This window comes from Nicotiana attenuata, unplaced genomic scaffold (assembly GCF_001879085.1).
Source record: "Nicotiana attenuata strain UT unplaced genomic scaffold, NIATTr2, whole genome shotgun sequence".
In the NCBI taxonomy this organism is placed as follows: Eukaryota; Viridiplantae; Streptophyta; class Magnoliopsida; order Solanales; family Solanaceae; genus Nicotiana; species Nicotiana attenuata.
Genome location: NW_017670282.1, coordinates 1175231 through 1190808, shown reverse-complemented (window position 1 = coordinate 1190808; position 15578 = coordinate 1175231). Strand labels below are relative to the sequence as shown.

General features: G+C 36.4%; 2 protein-coding genes across 2 annotated transcripts; one reads left to right on the top strand and one right to left on the bottom strand.

The window, feature by feature from the left end:
- Window positions 1–1036: 1036 nt before the first annotated feature.
- On the top strand, window positions 1037–9862 carry LOC109237205 (probable ribose-5-phosphate isomerase 4, chloroplastic). Its single transcript, XM_019403477.1, has 9 exons — window positions 1037–1295; window positions 1375–1502; window positions 2371–2440; window positions 2846–2950; window positions 3252–3347; window positions 3437–3493; window positions 4069–4186; window positions 4273–4339; window positions 9510–9862. Exons 1-9 carry the CDS (start codon window positions 1125–1127, stop codon window positions 9586–9588), a joined length of 891 nt encoding a protein of 296 aa, XP_019259022.1. The 5' UTR covers window positions 1037–1124; the 3' UTR covers window positions 9589–9862.
- A 126-nt stretch (window positions 9863–9988) lies between these two features.
- On the bottom strand, window positions 9989–12618 carry LOC109237206 (vesicle transport protein GOT1-like). Its single transcript, XM_019403478.1, has 5 exons — window positions 12352–12618; window positions 12161–12241; window positions 11857–11954; window positions 11695–11776; window positions 9989–10401 (listed from the first exon to the last, which is right to left on the bottom strand). The coding sequence occupies exons 1-5, from the start codon at window positions 12475–12477 to the stop codon at window positions 10363–10365; spliced, it is 426 nt and encodes a 141-aa protein (XP_019259023.1). The 5' UTR covers window positions 12478–12618; the 3' UTR covers window positions 9989–10362.
- Window positions 12619–15578: the final 2960 nt, after the last annotated feature.

Sequence of the window (15578 nt, the reverse complement as noted above, 5' to 3'; positions counted from 1 at the left end):
TATTTCTCTACTGGACAAAATGGTGATATATGATAATGAGAAACAACGAGTTGGATGACTTCCAGCAAACTGCAAGAGGCTACTACTACCAGATAAATTACTCATAAGCATGAACAAATACTTTATGACTAAAAATCTCAATGAGAATCACCAAAGTTATAGCGGCTATCTAACGAAATATCAATTTGAAGCTAGCTTAGAAATATCAAGCTAGCTTAGAGCTTAAGTTTTTCAGTTACAACACAAAAACTTCAGCTCTAGAGCTAAAGTTTTTCAGTTACAACACAAAAACTTCAGCTCTATAGCTAAAGTTCGCTAGTTACAAAACAAAAACTTCAGCTCTAGAGCTGAACTTCAGGCCCGGCTACTAGAATGCTGAAGTTTTGCGTGATTGCCTTTGCTACTTCATCCCCGTGTGCTGAAGTTATGTGAAAAAGCGGGTACGCTTGTAATTTTTTTTACAAGCGGGCACAAGTTAAAATGTGACACAAAAAACGGGTGTAGATGCAAATGCCCCAAATCAAACTTAAGACCTGAAGGCTCTTATCTGAAGTTTGAAACACTTTTTAATAAGTAACTTTTTAATTTTTGGTACACCTCTTAAGAAAATACTTACTCCTAAAATAAAAGTATTTTAATTAAATCACCCTTACTTAAAATTTGCATATTGTTAACTTGACATATTATGATATGTAAATAAGAGTAAATTTTAATTATTATGGACCGGAGGTAGTACTTTATAAGTTTTGGTTGTTTTTTAAATAGCGGTTTTAAAAACGGCTCTTTGTGCACTTCGGCCAAACAGTAGGGTGTAAAAGTGTAAATTAACAATAACAACAACCCACTAAAATTTTACCGGTGGGATCTGAGGAAGGTAGTGTGTACGCACACAGTACCCATATATCAAAGTAGTAGAGAGGCTGTTTCCAAAAGACATACCTCAACAACACAAAAAGGAAAACTGTAAATTAATTACTTTTAAAAAATAAATAAATTAAGTACTTAAAAGAAATAAAAAATGTGTGGGTGGCGCCTTCTTATCTCCTTCAAACAGATGGAAAATTGTTAATAGGAGGTGATACTTTGATAGAGAGCGAGAGAGAAAGAAGTGAGGAATATTGGCTATGGCGTTGGCTTGGGCGTTGCCTTCTTCAGCATCACCATTTATTTCTTCTCTGCAAACTCGAAAGCAAGCTTATAATTTCGCCTCATCAAGAAATTCCTTTCAACGCTTTGTTACTCGTTCCAGTTTCTCTGATTCCTCTGCTGGTCTTTTCCTAGCCGCCAAACATGCAGTAAATACTCCTTCTTCTGCGTCTCTATTCTTTTTTCTTGTAAAACATGCGAATTGATCTGTGTTTCTTTGTATTGTAGGTGGATTCTTATGTGAAGAGTGGTATGGTAATAGGATTAGGTTCAGGTCATGCTTCTGCTTTGGCTATACAATATCTAGGTCAGCAACTTAGGGTTGGTGCTATAAAAGATGTCACCGGCATACCCACGTAAGTTTAAATGTCCAATATTGCTTCAATGTCTTGATGCTGGTAAATTATACACTTAGTATACACATGAATTGGTCATAGTTCCTTTAACATAAAAATCTGTACTTTGCTTCGGCTGTTGTATTCCAACTATATAAAGAATCATTTACTGTGATCGCAAAAGGAAAATAAAGAAGGGAAATATGATACCATCATAAAATCTGATTTTGGTATGTTCCTTTCGAGCGTTTTCCTTGTTGTAGTTCATAATATAGATTAATTTACCCGTTGAATAGACATACTCAATGTATATTGTTTTCCTTATCCCGTTTTCTCTTCATTTTCCTTTTAGGATCTGTTTGGTGTGTAGGAAATGCTTTATCTCGAAAAATCATTTCCAGTATGGTCGGATATTTAGCTTACATATGAAACAGTAGAAAGGGGAAGATTGGTCCTGAGGATAATGTGTTGTTGATTTTTTGAGTATTAATGTGATAATAATGTCTATGTATTGGTTGAAGTAATGATATGGAGTACTAAAAGGATTTATCCAGCAAAATGACTTCCACTCGTAATGGAAGGAAGTCAATTCCCCTATCCAATCAATCGACTTTGCCTCTGTGGGTTCTGCTATATGAATCCTTTATAACCATTCCACTCTATTGAGCCAAAACACGTCCTGGTTTCTTTACAGAATACATTTTCAACAGAATACATTTTTCGTCATACCAAACACAACTTAAAATTTACTCCCATGTAATAGTTGAATGTCAGCTTGTAGTTGGATTGACTATTCTGCCCTTTCTTATTTATTTTCCATATACTTGAAGCCTTGTTATTGAGTTTGTTTGTTTTTCCATTAGGAGTAACCAGGAACGCTCTGGTGCAGATGTGTTGGCAGCGCAAGTGAAGCAGCAAAGGCAGGAATACCCTTGGAACAGTACAATGATAGTTATAAGGTGCGCACCACTACTAAGATTCTTCCTAAGATAGTTGCATTAGGAGTTATTAAAAATGTGAGCCTCTAGACACCATCTTGGACCCGCATATGAATTCAGATTGCAGTTAAAGTCTATATAGCTATTTAGTTTAGTTTGAGTCCCATCATGCACATATTAATGGAGCTAGCAATAGAAGATCCTTGGTCAGGGGAACGTAAATTGAATTACCTTCGTGAAAGAGAGAGAAAATCCTATTGAAGTGAAGTCAGAGTAAAATTTCACATGATCGTTCATTGTTGCTCCAATTTAAGTAGTACAGCTTTAAAGCCTAGTATCTGGGATTTTGCTTTATTCTGTCACTTGTTGAATTATTGCATTGAAGCTGATATGTTTCATGCAATCTTTCTATGTTTTCTTACTTAGATTGACCTAGCATTTGATGATGCTGATACTATGGAAGAAGAAACACTTGCAGCAATCATTGGGCGTCGGAAACTGCAGGGTGATGATTCTATAATTCAAGAGAAGGTCTGTCATGTTTCTCGTGGTTGTTATGTATTCAACCCCATTGATATTAAAAGGGCAGCCCGGTGCACTAAGCTCCCGCTATGCGTGGGGTCCAAGGAACCCCATTGATATTCTGAATGAAAATATCTCTGTACTTCAACAAGGCAATCATTGTTTTGCATGTTTGTCTCTTCTATCTTTTATCTTGATTTGTAACATATCATTGCTTCTTTCAGTGTTTCAGCTAGTTCCTTATCTTTTGTCATCTTTCTTAATATTCACTAATTTCTTATGAGGCTGCGTTGGCTAATATGGCTTGCAGATTATTCTGGAAGCAGCTGATAAACTGATTCTTATTATAAAGGAAAAACAATTCAAGGGCAGTGTAGATGGTTCAATTCCAGTACTAATTAAATCTGTAAGTTCCCTACCAATTGCTAAATGCTGATGAACAATTGTAGCTCAAAAGGTGAGAACTGTCCTCATTTAAGCTTATTGACTTCTCAGGTTAACTGGCTTGAGACAGCTGAAGAAATAGATGACCTCTTCCTAGGGGATGCGGAGGTAAAGCCTAGTCATGTATTACCCTGTTAAGGCATTAAAAAATCTCTCTCTCCTTGCCAAACTCTGATGTTTGCAAAAGACCAAGATAGGATGTATTTCTTGGGCAAGTAATATTCTTCCTTAATGATAGTCTTTCGAATATCAGATAAGTGGATCACATTTTCCTCCACTTAGTTTACCAAAGGAAAAGACCTTTTTCTTCCTCTCTCCCTTCTCTTTTTGACCTTGGACTTTTCACCTCAATAATATTTATGCTAGGATTAGGATTTACTGGACATTTTTGCCAGTGCCGCAAGCTAAAGTTGCAGTCTTCTTTGAGATGGTCTTTTTAGATTGTATAATCTCTTTTTATCTCTGGGAGATATTACATTTTGAGCACTGTAAACTAGTATCTATCAGTCTTACATTTTCTCCTTGTCTTTCATATTTGTATTAAACCTCATCTTTCTGTAATGATATATGAACCAACATCATCGAAGTAATATTTGAAGATCAATTAGAAACTTTCAGGGGACATAGTTGATTCTCTTTCCATTTAATTGTCACGCTCATTAATTATTTGTTTCTTTGTGGAGGTTTGGAGGAGGCCAGCTATAGGGTATGCAGGTCCACTGGGAGGTGATTTCCCTTTAGTCACTAAAGAAGGGCACAACATTCTTGATGTCATATTTACGTCTCCAATGGAAAGCCTTGGTATATCTCCATCTCCAAAGTATTCTTTGCCACTCTTGTTCAACTTGTTTGAGCTAACTGCTTACCTCCCATTGTTCATGTGGCAGTTGAAGTGGCTAAAACTCTCGATCAAATTGATGGTGTTGTGGAACATGGCGTCATCTTCAGGAACCCGTTAGTTCTCCTACCACTTATGTTTATCTATCTCATCCATTTCCTATTTTTATCAGTCATTATGCTTGATACGTGAAAATGTTGGATAGATATAAAGATAGTATCTGTGGAACATAGTTATAAGCAAAATAAGTAAATGAAACATTGTAGATAAACTGGTTAGATTTAAAGGTTGTAGCACTTAAATTCTTGAAAGTTGCCTTCAATAGCTCATGGGTGATTAATTTTAAATGTGTAAGACATTTCGGGTTGTTTTAGAAAGGAATCTTCGCCTATCTTACATCAAGTGAAGGGATCTACAAGTTTATGCAGCGTGAAGGATTCAATTTCACTCATGCCTTGGTCTCAATTGCCGAGTTGCACTTGAGTAGTCCAATGGCTTCAAGTCTAAACTTTAGACTCTAAAGACAAGAATTTAGTTCAAACTTTATAAATAGATTTGGACCTTTGACCTCAGAAGTCATTCTTTTCTACCATAAGTTCAAACATTGAAATATTAGTAATTAGGTATTTAGGAAGAACGTTAATGATCTTATATGGAGATCAAGGTTTATTTTTTTGCATGCTCAGATTCCTGTTATAATTACTAGCTTTCCTATTCCTTTTTTTTATTTGGTTATGGAAGTAAAAGGATATGGATCTGGACAGTCTCTCTGATGCTGCATAAGCATTCTAAAATGGTTAAGAATAATTTGGCCAAGTTTCTTTTGGCTTAAATCATAAATCATTGAGGAAATAATGCACAAGCAACTGGACATACTGTGTGAGGTTGCGCTTGAGTTGTACATGTCCACCCTTATAAATCCTCGAAGCGATTAACCCCTATTTTTTTTTCAGTTGTTGATAGTTTTGTCCTAGTTTCGGGATGAGTGATAAGATTTATGCTTTATTTAGCAAGGAGGAAAAGGAAGTTATGGCATAAAGCGTAGAAGAATATGACTTTCTTATTTTGCTATTAAAAAAAAAATTCTCTTCTCTTATGCTTGACATAGTATACTGAGAGGAAAATAATTTTCCACTTAGGGTGTGTTTGGTATGAAGGAAAATATTTTCCATGAAAAATGTTTTCATGGAAAATGAGTGGTTTTATATCTTATTTTCCCTTATTTGGTTGGTGAGTGGAAAACTTTTTCCGAAAAATATTTTTTAGTGTTTGGTTAGAGAGCAGAAAATATTTTTCTAGGAAAATATTTTTTTATGCTACTCTCCTCACCTCCCCCTCTCCCAAGTCCCCATGTTTCCTTGCTTGCCCCTTCCCCCCCAAGTACCCGACGTTTTCAGGACACTATTTTCTTCAAGGAATTTAATTATTCTTCTAAAAATTCACACAAATCCTAACGAACTAATGCAATGCTTTACTTTTTTATGCAAAAATAAGGTAAAATTTCTGCTCCATAACTAAAAAAAAAATACTCTTTTTTTGGTTGAAAAAGAAAGTACTCTTTCTACAACATGAAAATAAAGTACTCATTTTATTGAAATAAAAGAAAATACTTTTTCTACATCATGAAAAGAAAATACTCATTTTGTTGAAATGAAAAAAAAAAAAACTTTTTTTACATCATGAAAAGAACACTTTTTTGACTTTTTTTTGTTGAAATGAAAAAAATACTTTATTATATCATGTAAAAAATAATGGGAGACTTTAACACTGTCCTATCTAGTGAGGATAGAGTGCAGGGGAATGTAGTACAAGAGTTTGAGGTGAAAGACTTCAAAGAGTTCATATTGGATGTTGGACTAGCTGACTAAGAACTGTGGGTAGAAAATATACTTGGGCAAACAACCATGTCCACAGTAAAATTGACAGAATCCTTATTAATGCAGAATGGATCCAAAAGTGGCCTACAATGGAGGGGAGTATTTTGAAGCCTGGTTTCTCGGATCACTGCCCTTTGAGCATAACCTTTGATGACAATAACCAAGCTGGAAGTAGACCTTTCAAGTTCCTAAATTGTCTGGCACAACATAAGGAGTTTGAGGATACAATGAAGCAATGCTGGATAAAAGGGAGCAAAGGAAATGCAATGTTTAAGGTTTGGAATAAGCTCAAATTGCTTAAGGTGGAGCTGAAACAGTTGAATAGTCAAGAGTTCAACAACATTGGGCACAAAATTCAAGCAGCAAGATCTAAATTGGAAGGTATACAGGATCAAATGCTAGGACTAGGGAATGACAGTGAAATAATAGCTCAAGAAAAGAATATAAAACTGGAATTGGCTAAGTGGATAGAGGTTGAGGAGAGTATATTGAAGCAGAAATCAAGAATTAAATGGCTCAAGTTAGGGGACTCAAATATAGCATACTTCCATGCTTGTGTAAAAAATAGGCAAGCAACAAATCATATTGACAGATTAGTACACAGTACAGGGCAACTACTTCAGAGTCCAAATGAAGTGGAACTTAAGATCCTAATCTTCTACAAGATGTTACTTGGTACATCAGCATCACAGTTACCAGCAGTCAACACAGAAGTCATGCAGAAGGGATATATGTTGAGTAGGAAACAACAATTACAGCTAATCAGAACTGTCACAAGAGATGAAGTCAAGCAAGCAATACAGGACATTGATGACAACAAAGCACCAGGATGTGATGGATATAATTCTTTCTTCTTTAAGAAGACATGGCATATACTGGGGGAGGAGATTTCTTTGAAAGTGCTGAAATGTGTAAACCTATTAATTGTACCACCATTACTTTGATCCCTAAAGTAAAGAACCCAAATAGCATAAAGGAGTTTAGACCTATATCTTGTTGTACAATGCTATACAAGATAATATCAAAGATTCTAACAACAAGACTGCAGGTAGTTATGCCAGACCTTATTGACAATTGTCAAACAGCTTTTGTTCCAGGAAGGTTGATCACAGACAACATCATTATGAGTCATGAATTGGTTAAAGGCTATGGGAGGAAGAATATCTCACCAAGGTGCATGCTGAAGATTGATATGTAGAAAGCCTATGATTCTGTGGAATAGGTATATCTTGAACAGATGATGGGAATGTTGGGAATTCCAGAAAAGTTTGTAAAGTGGATAATAGTATGTATTAGCACAGTCTCTTATTCTGTCATAATTAATGGTAAGCCAACCAAGCCCTTTGAAGCAAGGAAAGGACTCAGACAGGGGGATCCTCTGTCACCACTGCTATTTGTGATGGCCATGGAGTACCGACTAATGAAGCAATTGAGGGACAATAAGGAATTGAGATTTCACCCAAGATGTGATAAAGTCAATCTAGTACAATTGGATTTGCTGATGATTTATTGCTTTTCTGTAAGGGAGACATACAGTCTGTCAAGATCCTGCACAAGCAATTTCAAACTTTCTCTGCAGCATCAGGACTAATTGCAAATCCAAATAAAAGCTGTATCTATTTTGGAGGAGTGGACAATCGAACACAGCAACATATTATGGAAATATTAGGATACACTAAAGGAGAACTACCTTTTAGGTACCTTCGTGTTCCTTTGGCTGACAACAATGCAATGTGAACCCCTAATTGATAGAATGCTAAGCAGAATACAATGCTGGACAACAAAGTTTTTATCATATGCAGGTAGAGCAATGCTAATCAAGAGTGTGTTAGTGGCAATTCAGAATTTCTGGGCTCAAATCTTCATACTACCGAAAATGATCATACAGTTTATAGAAACAACATGCAGGAGATTTCTATGGTCGGGCAGTGCTGAACCAACTAAGAAGGCATTGATTGCTTGGGATAAGTTATGTGCTCCAAAGGCAGCAGGAGGGCTAAACTTCATCAATGTGGAATTGTGGAATAAAGCAGCCATGTGCAAAGCTTCTTTGGAACATTTGCACAAAGAAAGAAAAACTGTGGGTTCAATGGATACATGCTTACTATATAAAAGGGAACACTATATGGAACACTGAGCCAAAGAATGCATCGTGGGCTATCCAAAAGATCTTCAAGGCCAAAAGACAGTTTGAAGAGCTGGTTATTCAGAAGAAGAAGTGACTCGAATGGAAAAGTTCTCTATAAAGCACATATACAAAGCACTGCAAGGGAACTTTCAAAAGGTGTCCTGGAGGAAGATAGTCTGCAATAACAATGGGCTTCCAAAATAGATATTCATCTTAAGGTTGGCACTACAAGATAGGCTAGCCACCAAAAAAAGGCTAGCAAGATGGGGAATAATAGAAGACACAACATGCTCACTGTGTAAGAAAGAGAATAAAACAATACAACACTTGTTTTTTGAATGTGAACTATCAGATGCTGTATGGCAGAAGCTTCTACATTGGCAAAGAATGAAGAGAAGGAAGAAAGAATGGCAGGAAGAAATACAGTGGATGGAGAAGGTGGCCAAAGGGAAGAGTGCAGGAGCAGCAATATGCAGAATGGTGTTAGCTACAGCAATTTATATATCTGGCAAGCAAGAAATAATATCATTTTCCAGAAGAAGAAGAGTACTGCAAATGCTATAGTTAGATCGATCATCCAAGAGATACACATTAGAGCTCAACAGTTTTCAAAGCTGGATAGCTATTTGAGTAATATGAACTGGTATCCAGATTGAGTTTAAGTGTAGAGGCATTAGGAGAACATGAAGTAAGATAGAAAATCTCCTAGCTGGGGCTTCATGTCGAGTAGGAGTTCTGTTAGGCAGATTAAATTTTGTAAAGTGTAAATATTTTACTTGGTAAATAAAGTCTTTAATTACCCCAAAAAAATAATACTCATTTGTTGAGATGCAAAAAAAATCTATCTATAATATAACATGAAAAGAAAATACTATTAATAATATTTTTCTTTAGAGTGGGGGTTTGGGGTGGGATGGGTAGGTGGGGTAGGGTGTGGGTTTGGGGGTGTGGGGTGGGTTGGTTGGGATGGGGAATAGGGTGGGGAAGGTTGAGAAAGAGTTTTGGAAAATATTTTTCCTCCTCTTGACAGGGAAAACATTTTCCTCCAATTGAAGGAAAATGAGTTCACGAGGAAAATATTTTCCAAAACATTTAAGCCAACCAAACACGGGAAATTGGAAAACATTTTCCGAAAAATATTTTCCTTCGTACCAAACACACCCTTATTTCCTTTCATCTTCTATCTTTCAACTTTCCCTTCCTTTCCCCGTTCCCTAGTTTTCTACCAACAAGCTAGTTTCATTTTATATTTATTTCTGCTTTCACCGGATTAATTTCCAGGTGCACAGCAATCATTGCCTCAGAAAATGGGCTACAGATTGTTGATAATACAATTCAGATGGAATCAAGCAATCTTTAGGGGCAAAGCTTAGCTGAGTGGATGACATATTTTATGAGCTTGCCACTGTTTTCTATTTTAAGTGTTCTGAATCTTTTTGACGTGGAGGAAGGCAAGATATCTTTGGGTACATTTCAAGTTCTTATTATAGGGCATGTTTTGTTAAACAATAAGATGCTTTTACAATTTGTTTTTGGAGTAGGAAGAGAAGAAAACGGAAAAAGGAGAAGTGTGGACAATTTCTTTTTGTCCCATTGGTTAAAGAGCGGAACACTAGTTCTTTTCTTCACTTTCATTTCCCCGGCTTCGAAATAAACTTTCAACCAGTTTTCCTTTTTCCTGTGTAACTGGAATTCATACGTCCCGCTGCACACGCCTAATGAGGGATGAATTATCAAAAGAGTAACAAATCTGTCAAAAGATTCTATCCCTTGAATCTTGATCCATTTAGAATTATATACTGGTTCATTTTTTCATAAGATGAAATTAGTCATATTTCTAAATCGATCGTGTGTTTTAGCCTTCAATTAATTGAACAGAAGTGTTATACTAGTAACCAGGATTTTATTTCAAATCCTGATTGCTTGTAGTCTCTCTCTCTCTCTCACACACACACACACAAATAAAAAACAAAAAATGAACTGCAATAGGCATAGGAAAGCCCATACCATATAGTAACTGGGAACAAACTACTATTACTATCATCATCCTTCTAAATGTAAATCTTACAACAAACTTTACAATTCGAACAAGTGGGCTGACCAATGCCATTTCCTTCGAATCTTTCAAATGACACTATACAGGGACTCGTTTTCCACGGTAGCGGTCAAAGAACTGCAAAAAGAAAAATAATCTCAGACCAAAAGAAACAGAACATGAACCACTGCAGTGCATACTTTTCCCCTTTAGATTGAGTAATGATGTATCAGTGCAAGAGAAAATTATAATCATTTTTCAAGTTTAATATCTAGTGACACCGAAAGATAATTTTTGCTTTGTTTGAAAACAACAATCATTTAACTTTATAAGTCAAAAGAGTGTTTATCTTCTTCTGGACTATTTTTTGTGTGGAGCTTTTGCATTGAGGCACGAAGTCACTAACCAACAACAACAACAACATACCCAGTATTATTGCACACTGTGGGGTCTGGGGAGGATAGTGTGTACGCAGACCTTACCCCTACCTTGTGAGGATAGAGATGCTGTTTCCAATAGACCTTGCTCAGGAAAGCATATGCACCACATTAATGAAAATATAGAAAGAATAAAAGCAGAATAAAGACAACAAGATAGTAAGGTGATCAATAATAAAAAAAAAACAAAGATTATTCATAAAAACCTACTACCAAGCGAAAGCGAGACTGCGTGCCAATACTATTGTTATGAACACTCTAGACTACCTACTACACTACCCTAATCCTCGACCTCCATAGCTTCCCATGGTTGATAATTGGGGTCGGGTCTCGGATGTGAATTTGAAGATAACAAAATTGCAGCCATAGGAGGATTTTCCCTTCTGTGGTACCGCCTTAATTCAGTACCTCAACATCTTCAGACAGATGCATGAGGACTGGAATGTCGGACAACTACTTCATGATTAGGCATTTTGAGACTCGATCATGACACTGTATGATCCCTTACTAGAGTAGGGGATTCCAAGACCCCAATCACCTTAATATCAGATATCTAACAACCAAACAAAAAGTCTGATTTATTTAACATGGTAGCAATGGAGTGATACAAAGAATCGATGCATTAACAGAAAGCATCAGATGGCTTGATAATCTACCAAATGTAGAGCGAGATACCCTCTGGCCTCCCAATTTCATTCTTACAAAGTATAAAGAAACTAGTCATACTTTGTATTCTAGTAAAGCCCACAATAAATTGGTAAGATTGTAATGCTATGGGCAGATGGAGACAAGTGGGGATATCCTAAGCCAGAGACGGCGTCACATAGATCTTAGGATTCAGAATTACGAATATGAGTCCAACCAATCTGTTATGTCTGGAACAGAAGAACACATAAATTTTGAAGAGAACTGCTTTTCTTAAAAGCTATTAATGAAGTCCTTCCCCCAAACTGAAGGCAATGGAAGAAAGTATATGAATTATGCATAAACATACCGATCTGACAAAGGGCTGCTGGAAGATCCAACCTAGAATAGGTAGCTTCTGCAGAAAAACTGCCAATGTTGGCCAGAAACCACTGTGCAAAATTATCCATCAGCAACCAAGTGTAACTAAAAGAATATTTGGGCACCTCAAGGAACCATAAAACATATTTACCTGAAGAGTACAACAAATCCATATGCCTCAAGAATCATTCCCAGTTTAGGCCAACCAATGATAACGAAGAAAAAGCCAGCTCCAAATGATATTGTTCCCTGAGGAGCAATGAGAGAGAGAGAGAGAGAGAGAGAGAGAGAGAGAGAGAGAGAGAGAGAGAGAGAGAGAGAGAGAGAGCCAAAAAAGATAAACATATAAATAATAGAAACATAAAAGATGTACCACCAGACCATAACTTTTAGACAGATAAAGAGCAATAGTTGGGGTGAACAGGAAGAGCAAAAAAGCCCAAAAGCAACTAAACCTTGTAATTACTACGTTTCATAAAGAACTGCAGTGATGACTTGAGACCGATGGTCAGCGCCACCCCTGAGAAGAAGAGGATCTGATTCAGTAAAATAACACCATGTCAACTGGTGCCCAAAGGAAAGTGGTAAATGACAAGTCAGAGAAAACCAAAGATAAGTGACGATCATGGCAATATTCTGGACTTACATTTCCCAAGGCAATTAGTCCCTTGTCAAAGAACAATATGATACCCAAGAATGAGAAAAACACTCCGAATCCTGTCAATCCTAGCCCAATCTCTGTTTCAACGATCAGCTCAAGTTTAGCAGACATAACATTTCAAATAGCAGAACATCATGCTTCTTCTTTATTCAATCGTACCATCTCAATAGCTAGGTCTTAACTGAGCAGAGAACACACTATATTTGGCAAAACAATGAAAGAATGCAGACTTTTGCACCCCCAAAATAGGAGATTGATTTGCTCCAATTGAGAGAAACACTAAGCTACAAGCCTAAGGTGCAATTTCTAAATAGTTCATGACACATAGATCAAACTACATGCTCCATGCTTCCTGCAAGCAAAAGCAGACATGTTCTAAATTTCCAAAGCAGTTGAATACACGCTCGTCTTTGGAGAAACCACATTTAGTGGGCGTTTGATCATAAGAATTGTAAAATTTCAAAAAAATTGAAAAAAAATTTCAAGTGAAAATGGTATTTAAAAATTAGAGTTGTGTTTGGACATGAATATAATTTTTGGTTGTTTTGAAGTTTTGTGAGTGATCTGAGTGAAAATTTTGAAAAGCAGTTTTTTTGGAGTTTTTCAAATTTTCGAAAAATTCCAAAATTCATCTTCTAAGTGAAATTTGGAAATTTTATGGCCAAACACTGATTTCGGAAAAAAGTAAAAAGATTTCGAAAAAAGTGAATTTTTTTTTTTTATGTTCAAACGTCTCTTAAATAAACTAGCCAGCAAAATAAGAACCTAGGTCCAATCATTTGACTTACTTTTGAGATCATTCATTTCAAGCGAAAGCATCTTCGCGGCTTCAATCCTAGCCAAACACAATTGAAGCCTACAACACAGAGTCCATCATAAAAACGATTAGTTCTCAATCATAAATAATCGATGTAGATACGCCACAATGAGAAATGAGCTCAGATGACATTGATATTCCTGGTATAGTAGATGCTATCGCACATACAATCATACTCAATTCAATGGAATTGTTTGATCTTAAAGGGGATTTTCTATAATTTCGGACGTGAGGGGTTATTTCTTGGTTTCGTCCAGTCATTAATAACTTTATTATTTTTAGATAATAGTAGATAGAAACAACGCTTGTAAGGAGTCCTATTAAAACCAAGAAATATAGGCCTGCCTGCCATCCACACCAGAATGAATAGAGTTTTCCGAAAAAACCTGCTAGTGGAGGAAGACCGCAAAACTCAGGATCAAACAAGTTACTTAGGGTTTCAAAACAGAGAAATGTTTGTCTAATACGCAGCAGTTTAACTGAGTCAATCTAAAATTGCCTATACTTGCAAATACAAAAAAGGGCAGCCCAGTGCACTAACCTCCTGCTGTGTGCGGGGTCCGGGTAAGGGCCGGACCACAAAGGGCTGGTTCCACGACTTGAACCAGTGACCTCCTGGTCACATGACAATACACTTATTTGTTATAAATTAAAAAATATACTTGTAAAAACTTGTAAACCCTATGCTGTTGCATTGGGCTTCAGCTCGATTTGATCGAAATTTATATGCATAAATGCGAATTTCAAGTTGATTTTGAATGAATAGGCACTAGTATTACAAGATTACGATGAGTAAACGAGGTGAAACGAACTTCTATTCAGAGTTCGTAACTTATGCTATAATACAACATATTCAACTAAGCTTGATTTTCCAAAATTCAAAGACAAAATACACTTGGGAGATACACATCAACGACATGAATCAGTACGATTTTTATGGAAGGAGATGAGGCATTTTACAATTTACAGAACGAACCTGAGAAATGGAGAGACTCACACAAACTCTGAAGGTGCTTTGTGAATAAGATAATCACGTTGAACTTTGGGGAGTATAATTTTTTTTTTTAAGAAAATGATTTTGAAATGATGGAAATAAGTAGTCGTTTCGACATAAAGATTGGACCTTTTAAAAAAAAGTAATATTGGGAGTTAAGTTGAAAATAATATTTGGAATTTGAAATTGTGTTAGACATTCATTTCACTTTAAAAAATATTATAGTTTTGTGAGTGCAATTTTTTTTTTTTTGAAAAAGTGGTTCATTTTCGATTTTTTTAAAAAAAATTGCAAAATATCATGAACAAATATATTTTTAAAAACAAAAAGAGTCTAACTTTTTTATGGATAAACGGGTCCTAAATAGCTAATTAAGAAGATGTCAGATAAAAAATGTAATATTAATATGTGTTACTAGTATACTAGTCATAGAGACGAAAGTAGTAGTGTCTTGTGTTATTTCAAACTTGATTTGACAGTTTATTAGTTAATGGTTAACATTGTTTACCTCAAAATTGGGTAACAATTAAATTTATATTTGGTTTAATGATATGCGGTTTAATCCAACGCGAACAATTAGGAATATCAAACAAACGAGTTAGAAATGAAATAAACGTTCAAATTAGTTGCAATATTATGGCCAAACCCGAGCTTAGACTGCCGAATGACCTCTTCCTCGGTTGGACCCTCTGTTCAAGCCCAGTCGTGAATGAAGAACATAACAAATGAGCAAAAACTTTAACAATAGCTAAAAGGCAGAAAATAAACTTGTATTGCTTTGATTTGCGTGTTACAGTGTGTGTTACAAAAAAAAAACTTTCCCTTTATATAGTAGGAGAGTGTCATCCCTAGTATAAGTCTAAAAGGTAAAAATCTTCCTTTTACTGATTCATAATCGACATCGAGTGAGATCCGCGCCGTGATGTCCGATTGAGTGCGAGTATCTTGGCCCTCTATCCGTCATGCGTAACCGTTCACCGTATCTTCTGTGGTTTTAGAACTTATTCTTGGCCCCAGGGCGCGTTGCTTTACCATACCCGATGACAGGCACATCGTTCCCTTTTCCTGGATCTCGATAGGAAGGGTCTCGTGTATCCATGCTCTCCCTCCATTTTCTCATCGGGAAATTGGGGTAAGCATCACCCCCGATTTTACTCGTACACAGATAGTCCCATCATTTTCCGGAGAGTAGTTTTACCGAAACGATGGGAAGCGATAGATGAACCCCGGTTCCTTCCTTCGTACATTACAACCGAGATGAGTCAACAAAACGTCCCATCAGGTGCTTCGTTCTGACTTCGGACACGTGTCAGCCATCGGTTGACTGTCCTCAAATGTGAAACGTCACGCACAGATTGTTCTTCCTCTATAAAAGCTCCGATCCTTTTTCACTTCTTCCAC